This window comes from Stegastes partitus, unplaced genomic scaffold (genome assembly GCF_000690725.1).
Source record: "Stegastes partitus isolate 25-593 unplaced genomic scaffold, Stegastes_partitus-1.0.2 Scaffold1318, whole genome shotgun sequence".
Classification (NCBI taxonomy): Eukaryota; Metazoa; Chordata; class Actinopteri; family Pomacentridae; genus Stegastes; species Stegastes partitus.
This window is the reverse complement of record NW_007579049.1, coordinates 23,807-35,650: the sequence shown is the minus strand read 5'-3', so window position 1 is coordinate 35,650 and position 11,844 is coordinate 23,807. Positions and strand designations below refer to the sequence as shown.

Here is an 11,844-nt window from a genome sequence, read left to right as displayed (position 1 = left end):
GGCTGCTCCAGCCGCCGACATCTTGCCTCCGACCGGAGGAGACGGAGAGTCCGGGCTTCACGGTCAAATGTCCGGATGGAGTGACAGCGAGGCCCGCGGGGTGCTGAGGGAGGCCGTCCGGAGACACAGCAGCCTGGAGCGGGTGAGGGCGCAGAGTACGGACGGTTAAAAACGACCGACTGTCCGTCCGTCTGTCTGCACTGCAGCAGCGGCGGAGTGACCGTCTGACTGCGGTACCGTTAGCAGCTAACAGCTAGCCGCGAGCGAACCGACATTAAAAAGCGCAGCTTTCAGTGATACGCTGTTAATCGATAGTATTCATTTGGAGTGAATAAAGATTCGGTGTATTTGATTAACCTGTATGAACCATCCTGCAGTTCGGCTTCATTAAAAGGCAGCTGCGTTTCATATTAATTCAACTTTTGAGCATTTTCCAGTCGCCGTATCGTCGCTAATATCTCCAGCGGCTCCGCACGCTACGTGACTGGGCGGTAACTTCAGCCGGAATCAGTCTGGACGGGAAAAGTCGAAAAAATACCGAAACACACGCTGCACGTTTTTTCTCCTTCATCCCGAAAAAAACGTAAGAGCCTCCCGGTACCGACGGATGAAATGTTCAGACCCGAACGGTTAAATCTGCAGGTCTGTGGAATCAAAAGGCGTTAAAACGGACGTTTTTTGAATGGAGTTCGGCGGGTCAGATTTATTAGCGGGTTAATGCGAGCTGCAGACTTTCGTTCGCTTCTGTTTTTATATTTATATTGGTTTGATTTCTGTCTTTATATGTTACAGAAGGGCAGCTAATGCTAAGCTAATAGTGCTAACAGCTGCATTGACGCTAAGCAGGGGAACAAATCGTGCTCCTTTAATGCTGAATATATTAATTTATGTATTTTTAATGTAACGTGTTGGCGAGTTTCTTTTCATATGTCCGTCTTTCTATCGAAGGAAAAAGGAAAAATGCATTTTTAAATATCTGAAATAATTAAGATAGAAGAATGCCCATAGTGATTAATAATCAGTAGGTAGAAACGAAACAGACTTAGCTCAGGATTTAAACATATAAAACGAACAATTCGATGATTTTTATTGAGTAAATCTTTAATTTTCTTTAATTAAACGCTGCCCTCTGCCGTGCAGCGCCCCCTGCTGTGTGGATGCCTGCATGTGCAGTCTGTTTTCATGTCAACCAGCTTCTCATCAACACAAACAACATCTGCAGCTCACAGGTTATTAGCAGATTATATATATTCACATATGTGGAATTAGAAATTAGTTATTGGCAGCATTTTCTGTTTTACTGCAGCTGGTGACCGAGTAGATGGCAAGAAGGACGTTAAGAGTTTAATGATTTCTGTTTTTTTTTTCCAAAATAAAATTGTGTAACGAACTTAAAGCATCTGATAATTTTAATTTTAGTAGTTTTAACTCCACAGGAACAAAAAATAAATGTTTATCAAAGAATATTGTGTATTCAACGTCGAACATTTCCGTGCAAAAATCTAAATTAAATGTTTTTGAGATGCAGGAACCAAAAAGATTTTCATCATTTCAGTTCACAGTAAACTGTCCAGTCAGCCTGTGGTGTTACTGTGTTGATGCACAGACGTACACGATGTTCTCAGCTGTAGGAGAAACAGCAGCAGCTCTTATAGACGCTGATGAGCTGCTACCAACTGACACAGTTGTTTGTTTTATTGATCTATAAACTGCAGACAGCAGGGGGCGCTGCAGCTGCTCCGAGGTTAGCGCTGTGTTTTCTGGTTTTCCTATGATTGATGGTGACCTTCCTCCTCTTCCTCCTCTTCCTCTCGGCGCTGCAGTGACTCTTCATTATGATCGGCTCTGACTGACAGCGGCGGCCATGATCGGAGGACTCTTCATCTACAACCACAAGGGGGAGGTGTTGATCTCCAGAGTTTACCGCGATGACATCGGGTGAGTCCTGCAGCCTCGATCAGTTAAAACACGAACTAAAATAAGCAAACCTAAGCCCAGCCCTTTGTTTACTTCTGCTCTCACACAGAGGGAGAGTGTAGTCTGTGGCGCGATGCTAGGAGTGAAGTTTATCTTGGATCTCTAGATCAAAAATCGATTGCACCGCCAGTCAATAAAGAATAATAAAGGACCCTGTTTCATTTGTCACTGAGGTGTTTAAACACGTGCTCTGGTCTGAGGTCATTAAGTGGCACAGAAGTCTCCGTCATGGTGCTCCTGTGAAGACAATCAAACTCAATCAGCAGCAATAAAATCCACCCGCAGAACATTAAAGAACCGACTGGAGGCAGAAATGCAGCTTTTTTTTCTTGCACATCTTTTCAGTTGCAAACATACATAAACTTTAAAACCTTAATGTACTTAAAGTTTGTATTTTTGACTCGTCATCAGCAGATACTTAATATTAAATAAATGACAGAAGTCTTGACCAGGACGTCCCTCGTCTTGAGCCTCTGGAACAGCTGATCCTCGTGTTGGTGTCGGGTTCTGCTCAGTTTGCTGCTGCAGACGTCAGACTGAAGGTTCACTCTGGTTCCTCCGAGTGTCTCAGCTGGCAGCTTCAGGTCCAGATCTGGTGCCTTCAGGTGATAATTGTCACGTGAGATTATGAAAACCTGCAATGCTGAAAAGCATTAATGGAGAATTTCCAAACACAGATTTAGGTTTAGACTCGACACTGTTTGAGGCGACTGGAGCTCTCTGCACCGGCAGCTGGACTTCCTCCTCTCTGTCGTTCAGAGAATCCTGCTCTCTGCTGTTAGACATCCATCTGAATCCGTCTTTTCTCTGGACGCTGCAGAGATGCTGAACATGAAGCGCTGCAGCTCCGGTCTGGCTGTCGCTGTGATGCAGGGAGCCTGTTGCTAGGAAACAGCAGCGTAGCGACGGGCCCTGCGGCGCTAACAGAAACCTGAGAGTGATGAGGTCACCTCAGCCTGCACCGACAACATGGCTGCTGAGCAGCGACGGAGGGAAACAAGACTCGACTTGTAGGACGGAGTGAGACGTCTGTCGTCTTTGTCTCGAGTCGAAACGGTTTCTGGTGGTTTTATTTGATCATTTGTGAGTTTTTAGTGAAAACACGTCAAGAACTAAAACCAGATCAATGTAAACGACAACAACCATCATGGAACAGTCAGAAACAACCAAACAGCTTTTAGCTTCTATCTTCTGATAATCATTTGTTTAATAGACAGTGTTGTGAAGTGTAGACCTGGAGTGATTAATCGATTAGATGGCAGCTATTAAATTAATCACCATTAATTGGTCTGAGTATATTTTAATAAAAACATCTTAAACTCTCTGATTGCAGCATCTTAAATGTGAATATTTCTGGTTTCTTTCCTCAACTAAGACAGTAAACTGAACATCTTTTGGTTGTGGATGAAACAAGACATTTGACAAACGCTGACTGACGGGTTTCATAATTTTTTTGACATTTTAACGACCGAACAGCTGAAATATCCAGAAGTAATCGTTCACGAATGATAAATGATTCAAAACTCTTTATTTGTCCCCTGGAGGCAATTCAGAATGACGTCCAGACTTCTGTCCTTCGTTGTCGTTCAGTCACCTCGTCAATCAATTATTTCACCGCCAGTCAAACTTTTCATTTGTGACAGCATCAATTAATCAAACGTCATCAGTGCAGCAGCGTTCAGACACGTCAGAGCAAATCAGAGGGCTTTACAGGAGACTGTTCATGTGACATTACATGTAGTTAGAAGTAATAAATAGCTCGACTTCTTAACCCACTCACAGATTTAAAAGGCGACAACATTTATCTCCAATAAACTAAAAAAAACAAAAGAGTCTTGATTTTCCAACGGTCCTTAAATGCATCATCTGTGATAACTAACCAAATGTAATCTTAAAAATTGTGATATTTCATAAATATGACTTTAGTTTCTGTAAGTAAACAGAGTCTGTTAAAAAAAACAAAAACTTTATTATTCCTCAGTGTGACTAAATGGAAAAATGGTTAAACTATGAACGCTCTTAAAAGTTGAATATTTAACTGTATGAACACATTTTGCAGCAGAATTGACTTTTAAACAGTTAATAACAGTTTAAACTCTGATCCGATGAGCTCATCAGGACGATGACGGTGGTTTATCTGGTCCATCTGGATCCAGGAAATGACCCTGAACCGAGTGTTTCACAAACCTCCGTCCCCTTTCTTTAACTCTGTCCTCCGTCCCTCCATCTGTCTGTCCAGGCGAAATGCGGTCGACGCCTTCCGGGTCAACGTCATCCACGCCCGGCAGCAGGTGCGCTCCCCGGTCACCAACATCGCCCGGACCAGCTTCTTCCACGTCAAGCGCTCCAACATCTGGCTGGCGGCGGCCACCAAGCAGAACGTCAACGCCGCCATGGTGTTCGAGTTCCTCTACAAGATGTGCGACGTCATGACGGCGTACTTCGGCAAGATCAGCGAGGAGAACGTCAAGAACAACTTCGTCCTGATCTACGAGCTGCTGGACGGTAAACGGGCGCTTCGTTTAACCCTCTGAACCCTGAAATGTTTTATCGTTTCAACTCATAAAGTCCTGCAGCTCTGTAGAACCAGAACAACATGAAGAAGGAGAGAGAACGTCTTCTGTTAGTGTGATACAGTTGTGATGACAGAAATCAGAAAAAAGTGAACAGCTGAAGTAGAAAAGTTTAATTTCTTTAGTTATTTATTCTACAATTATTGAAAACACCTGGAATCATGATGTCCACAGTTTTTCTCAGCATCCATATTTGTTACCACCACAAGAAAAAACATATTTAACTTCTTAATCTTTCTCTTTGTCCTCATTCGGTTTCCTCTCTGCTCCGTGAACGCTGCCTCCAGTTCAGCTGAAACGTCCCTGAGTTTGTTCTGAGGTTTCTCAGTTCATAATTATTAGTTATTTACAGAATCTCTTTCCGTCAAACCATTTATTTTTGGTGAATTTTCAGAATGAACTTGATTTTAATTAAAAAAAATCGCGACTTTAAGGTTCTATTTGGTCGTTTTTACTAATTGGTTAAAGTCAGAATCTTTAAATCTGATCATTCTTTCAATTTTTACACTTTCTGGCTGATAAATTAGATTTTTTTTTAAGCTGAGCGGCCTTTTGGGGTTCAGAGGGTTGTCATATATGAACCTTTGTTTCTGTTTCATGCAGTTTGTCACTTTCAAATAAACTGGAATAAACTTTTATTTTGCTTTTTGGGGTGAAAAATAAAAATAGTCAAGAACAAACACGATTAAATGTATTTACCTCCATGTGTAGGATGTAGATTAATTATAACAGCAGCTTCTATAAACTTGTGATTGAACATGTTTGTGTCGCCTGTAAGCCGAGAGCTGCATCTGTACGATCCAGATGTTGGTTTGGGTTCACGAGGCGCTCAGCGGGCGGTCGGCATCAGCAGGACCGCCTCCTCCTTTAGGTTATGATAAACTCGGATGGTTTCTCTGTGTTCTTGGCCGTTTCTCTGTGTTTTCCTTCCAAACCCTGAACTTCCTGAGCAGGACGTCTCGCCGCCGCCGCCGCCGCAGCTCTGTGGTTTTTTTAGGTTTTGATTTTTGTAGCGTTGGATGAGAAAATCAAAACCTAAAGAAAATACAGCGCTGACGGGAGACGCCCCCGCCGGAGCCGCCGAGCTGCAGGCCGGACCGTTGGTTCTGTTGGTGGTGGTTCTGCTGCTGGTTCTGTTGTGACTGTGTTCGTGTCCCGCAGAGATTCTGGACTTCGGTTACCCTCAGAACTCAGAGACCGGAGCTCTGAAGACCTTCATCACTCAGCAGGGCATCAAGAGTCAGGTAGGACTGGTTTAGGTTCAGCTACTCATTTAAACGGTTCTGGTTTAACCCTCTGGACCCCGAAACCGAGTTCAAAAGGCTTCTAAAAAGTCACCAACATCACAGCCATTCTCTGATTTTCAGCTTTCCGATGGTTCTTGAACTCATCGTGTGACGTTGACGACGATGTTTAATCAAAATCACTTTATTCTGCTTTTAACAATCATTAAAAAATAAACTATGTGCAGGAAAAAGATTCTGTAAAGAACAAAAAGTCTGTGTTCCTCAGTAGAACCGAGAAGCCGTTAGTGACTCAGCTGAGACCAACGATCGCTGAACAAAAAATAAGAGTTATCAGCTGAACTGCAGGAAGTGTAGACAAATAAAAAGTACAGATAGTTAAATATCTGTAGTGGTGACGTCTGTGGAGACTTGGAAGAATGTTTTTTATAAAGTAAATTATCAAAGAAATTCCACTTTTTGTGATTTCTAACTGTGTCAAAGTGCTCAGAAGACGCAGTGAAGAAAAATGTGACGGGAGCAAATAAAAAAACACTTAGAACTGTTTGAGGTTCAGAGGGTTAAATGAGTTCAATGCTTTTATTGTCATGTACGAATGTAAACTGAATATTTTTATTTACAAAACGGTTCCATTTACGTTCTTTTTTTCTAAATGTAAAGATTAATTGATTAGCTGTCAGCTGTTAAATGAATCCCCAACTGTTTGATCATCAGTTAATTAGTTTTAATTTTCTGAAATGTGAATATTTTCTGGTTTCTTTCCTCGTCTGCGACACTAAACTCTTTATCAAGACATTTGTGGGCTGATGGACGTTTTTAATCAAATTCTGACAACCTAGAAACCAAACAATCGATTAATGACAAGTGTGACCATCAGAATATGTAAATTAAAGAGTTAAATGTCATATTTTAACCGGCTCACTGCTGGTTCTTGTTTGTTTTTTGATCATATTTAGTCGTAGTTATTTAGAGAATTTCTGCTGGACTTCTGAAATGTTGCTAAAATGTTCATTTAATTGTCCAAATTAATCCAGAAAACATCCAACAGTTGGTAATCAAGAGTATTTTTCTCATTTGCTGATACTTTTCCAGTAAATAATCAGCATAAACTTCTTATTTCCTCGTGCTAGGAGCCTATAAGTTGTTCATAATTCACATCCAGACCTGAGTTGTGTTTGATTGAATCCTCTGAAGCAGATGTTGACTCTGAGCTGTAAAGTTCTGCTTCCTGAGCAGATGTTCACGCTGAATCTGTGTGTTTTCTTTTGGCCTCCTGCTCGTCTGGACCGTCCTGCAGCACCACGTGAGTCTGAGCACAAACACAAACACACCGTCGTCCCGGCGATGCCACGCCGGTCCGGTCGCTCACCGCCTCCCCCTCTGTGTCTCCCCCCCTCCCCTCCTCAGAGCAAAGAGGAGCAGTCCCAGATCACCAGCCAGGTCACCGGGCAGATCGGCTGGAGGAGGGAAGGCATCAAGTACCGCAGAAACGAGCTGTTCCTGGACGTGCTGGAGAGCGTCAACCTGCTCATGTCGCCGCAAGGTAACCATGCTCCCGCCGTTATCAGCTGCTCGGAGACGACACAAAGCTTTTTATTGGCCTGGAGGACGAAGCAGATGGAGATGATCAGTTTTCAGTGAGCAAAGATGAAACAACCTCCGTCTTACAGCCCGACATGCAATCATTTACTTACATGGACAAAAGAGTTTATTAGTATAACTCTGCAAATAACAAATAAAACCTGAAAAAGACGAGAAGAACTTGTTCATTTTTTTCCGTACGTGTTAGCGGCTCCTAGCTTTAGCTAACAGCAGCTGCAGGACTCAGGCCCAAATGTGTTTAATCCTGCTAACAAATCATATCCCGGAGTATCATGTCAGCGCCCAGTTACTTCCTGTTTCCTCATTTTGAAGAGATTTCTGCTGCAAGAACCAAATTCGCTTCTTTAGGAACTTCAACGCTAAGTCGGTTCACAGCAGCCACAAAAAACCCACAATAAAACATTCTTCTAGTCTCTAAATCTACATGACTTTGGGATATTTACATTCTTCGTAACCCTCTGAGCTGTTTCTGGACGTGTTGGCGATCCTCGACCTGCTCAGAGTAACACAACGATGCTCACAGTTTTACCAGCAGGCGGTTTTTCTACATTACAGTCAGTTAAAATGTTCTGTCTTCTGGTTTTGAAGAGATTTCTGAGCAGCTAAACAAGAACACTTTGCTCTTGTTATGTGTATTTGCTCTGATTATATAAAACGAAGCGCTGATAATGAGCAGTGATATGAATCCTGCCTTGAAACTGTTATTCAAACAGAGGAGTGTGTGAACGAAAAGACAAATACGACGACAAAGACCAGCAGAAAGGCCGCAGAGATACAGAACCAAATACAAAGAGGCGCAAAATGAGCACAAACGGATGAAAATTCAGTGCAAACACAGATTAAAGCACCTCTTAAATAAACACAAGCACTGTTAGATGCAAAATGGACAAAACAAGACAAGAAATAGGCGCAAAATGAACACAAAGACGCACAGAATGACCATGAAAGTGATAAAAACTGACTGAAGGATGCAAAATGAAGACAAAAAGACGCTCAAAATGACTTTAAATAAATACTAAGAGTCACAAAAAGGATGACAAAGACGCACAAAGAGACACAGATCCAAATACTGAAAGGCACAAAACAAACACAGATGCTGCTGCAAGGATGCACAGAGATACAAACCAACAAAAAAGATGCAAAAACACACAATCCAATGCAAACAAAGACAAAACAACTGCAAAGATGCAAAAAATGGCTTTAAAGAAACGCCAAGAGCCTCACAATGGGCAAAAAGAACTACAAAGAGACTAAAAAATACACACAGAACGACTACAGAAGCATAAAACCAAATACAAAAAGGAAATAAACACTCAATGGTAAAAAATAGAACCAAGACACACTAAAGGATTAGAAGATGCAAAATGGCTGCAAACAGACTCTAAAAGACTACAATTAGGCCTAAACCAACACAAAGACACAAAATCACCACGAAAGGGATTAAACTCACTAAGAAAGGTGCAAAACCAAAGCAAAGCAACTGCAAAAATGGCTTAAAAGAAATATTAAGAGCCACAAAGGGGAACAAACTACACAGAGACTCAACCTACTCGCTGGATTTCTTTTTGAAAGACTCACCTGATGAGCCGACAGACGTCTGTTTGCATTCGTTTTGCTTCTCCTTTAGTCAGTTTAAATCACTGTGATGGTCATTTTGTGTGTCTTTGTGTTTATTTTTTTACATCTTTTTGTTGGTTTAAGTCTCTGCAGCTGTTTTGTATCTGCTGGTCCTTCTTTTTCTCTTAGAGGTGTTTATTTTTTTTCTGTAATGAACCATTCTGGTCTGTGGCAGCTGCAGCAGCGACTCTGAACCACCAGAGGGCGACGTCACGCCTCCATTGCCTGTGTGTGTGTTCATGCTTTGTGTGTTTTGTGTGTCCAGGCCAGGTGCTGAGCGCCCACGTCTCCGGCCGGGTGGTGATGAAGAGCTACCTGAGCGGGATGCCCGAGTGCAAGTTCGGGATGAACGACAAGATCGTCATCGACAAGCAGGGCAAGGGAGGGAGCTCCGAGGACGCCACCAAGAGGTCGGAGGTCACACACCTGACTGCCATATATGGTCGCGTCCTGTAAAAGTAGGACCACGCCCACTTTAGACCGTAGTAACACAGCAGCCCAAATATAAGATCACCTGTACAGGAGCTACTGAGGAAACAAGAATCAAAACAATACAGATAGAGACACAAAATTGCTAAAAAAAAAAAAAAAACAACACAATAAGACAAAATAAACACAAACAGATGCTGATTCAATGGAAGCAGAGATTAAACCAACTTTTAGACACACAAAACTACGACTAGACGCAAAATGGCTGCAAAGAGACACAAAGCAGCCACAAAAAGACAAAAAACAACAACAAATAAATGCAAAATGGCCACAGAGACACACAAAATTACCATAAGCAAATATCAGAAGACACGAAACTGTGACAAAAAAATACAGACACAAAAAAGTTAAGAAAATTAACTACAGAGAGACAGAACAAATGCATCAAAATGACCACAAAGAGATTATAACTGACTAAAAGACACAAAACCAACACAAATGGATACAAAACAACCGCAAAGACGCACAAAATCACTTCATAGAAACACCAAGAGTCACAAAACGACGACAAAAACGCACAAAGTGAACCCAAACAGACGCTAAATTGATTGCAAACAGATAAAATCACTTCTTGGACACACAGAAGGATGCAAAATGGCTGCAAAGAGACTCAAACCGACAAAAAGGATGTGCAAAATTACCATTAAAGTGATTAAAACCCACTGAAAGCGATGCAAAATGAACACAAATACACGCAAAACTAACGCAAACCCGACGCCTGTGCTGTTCCTCAGTCATCCAGGTCATGGTGATGCTTTCAGAAAGAGAAATCTGGTTTAATTCTGAGGCACAAAACAGCAGCAAAGACTCAAAACGAAAGCAACAAAGACACTTTATCTGATGTAGACATTTAATTATCACGTCCCCAATTAAAAGAGAGATCAGCCTCACTGTTCCCAGATCTTACATTCAGACCAAAACAGTAGAGGTGCAGTTGAACTAAATACCAAAGTCTGAAGCTGACCTGACCCGTCTCTCGTCCCCTTCCTCCTCCTCCTCCTCCTCCTCCTCAGTGGGAAACAGTCGATAGCGATCGATGACTGCACCTTCCACCAGTGTGTTCGCCTCAGCAAGTTCGACTCTGAACGCAGCATCAGCTTCATCCCTCCGGACGGAGAGTACGAGCTCATGAGGTCAGAGGTCACACACACACCGACACACACACACACACACACACACCTGGCTGCTCAGGTCCAGGTGAGTCTGACCATCTCGTGTGTCTCTGTCCAGGTATCGAACCACCAAAGACATCATCCTGCCGTTCAGAGTGATCCCTCTGGTCAGGGAGGTCGGTCGCACCAAGCTGGAGGTCAAAGTCGTCATCAAGTCCAACTTCAAGTCGTCGCTGCTCGCTCAGAAGATCGAGGTGAGACTTCTAGAGAGTTCCTGCTCGAGAAAAATCCAGCAGTTTGTTCTGTTCTGACAGTTTCTGACTAATAAATTAGGTGATTTTGCTGTTTTTGGTTTGTTTCAGACTTCAATTTGAAAAAGTCTAGGAATTAACAATGAGGCTAATAAATAAAATAATAAAAAAAAACAAAAGGAAAACAGAGAATATTTGAACTCTTAAGTGTCCTGGGACCTTCTTTAGTTTTAGCTGCATGCTAAGCTTCTCTTCAGGAGTTTGACTTGATATTTAGTCCTGTATTCGGCTCTCTGTGTGTTTGTGAGCCGACGTTATTCCCAGACTGACGCTGGTTGATCTCCTCAGGTCCGTGTTCCCACCCCTCTGAACACCAGCGGCGTGCAGCTCATCTGTATGAAGGGGAAAGCCAAATACAAAGCCAGCGAGAACGCCATTGTGTGGAAGTAAGTCCTCACTGCATCTTTATTGTTGTGTTTAGAGGCATCAGGAACAGAAAGCCTCACCCTAAGCAGCCCACAGCACTGCAGTATGCTGAATAAATAAATCAGATGTGCGGAGCTGCCGGCCTCCGAGGAGAATCAAACGGATCAAAGTCTGGAGAAAAGAAAGCAAAGTCCAGAGTCTCCAAAACGAGTCCGAGTTTAGATTCTGATGATGAATGTGGACGATCTGATGTCCACCTGTGGAGCAGAAAAATACAGCGCTTATAGAAAGAAGAAGTATGAAAGGATGTTTTATCAGTGTGGTGTCAAAGATTCATGTGAAGCAGGAAGCAGACTGAAGTCTGACTTCATGAACAGATCTGAGAGTTCACTGGGAATAAACCAGTTCCTTCCAGCCTGGAAGACGAGCACCATGTTCGTCTTCCTTCTGCTGTTTGTCTTTGAGGTCGTCTCTGCTGATGTTGACGTATTAAAGCCTGAACAGATCGATAGTTCCACTTCTCAGCCAAACTGTCTGCTGACAGCGCAGGTCT

General features: G+C 42.6%; 1 protein-coding gene across 1 annotated transcript in view; it reads left to right on the top strand.

Moving 5' to 3' along the window:
- ap2m1b (adaptor related protein complex 2 subunit mu 1b) overlaps positions 1 to 11,844 on the top strand; it is a 14,552-nt gene continuing 2,708 nt past the window's right edge. Inside the window, exons 1-10 of the mRNA XM_008298442.1 lie at positions 1 to 142; positions 1,824 to 1,938; positions 4,217 to 4,482; positions 5,712 to 5,794; positions 7,092 to 7,097; positions 7,202 to 7,337; positions 9,279 to 9,423; positions 10,516 to 10,635; positions 10,733 to 10,868; positions 11,214 to 11,311. Of these exons, the coding sequence (XP_008296664.1) occupies positions 1,865 to 1,938; positions 4,217 to 4,482; positions 5,712 to 5,794; positions 7,092 to 7,097; positions 7,202 to 7,337; positions 9,279 to 9,423; positions 10,516 to 10,635; positions 10,733 to 10,868; positions 11,214 to 11,311 (1,064 nt within the window). The 5' untranslated portion in view covers positions 1 to 142; positions 1,824 to 1,864. The remainder of the gene's footprint in view (positions 143 to 1,823; positions 1,939 to 4,216; positions 4,483 to 5,711; positions 5,795 to 7,091; positions 7,098 to 7,201; positions 7,338 to 9,278; positions 9,424 to 10,515; positions 10,636 to 10,732; positions 10,869 to 11,213; positions 11,312 to 11,844) is intronic.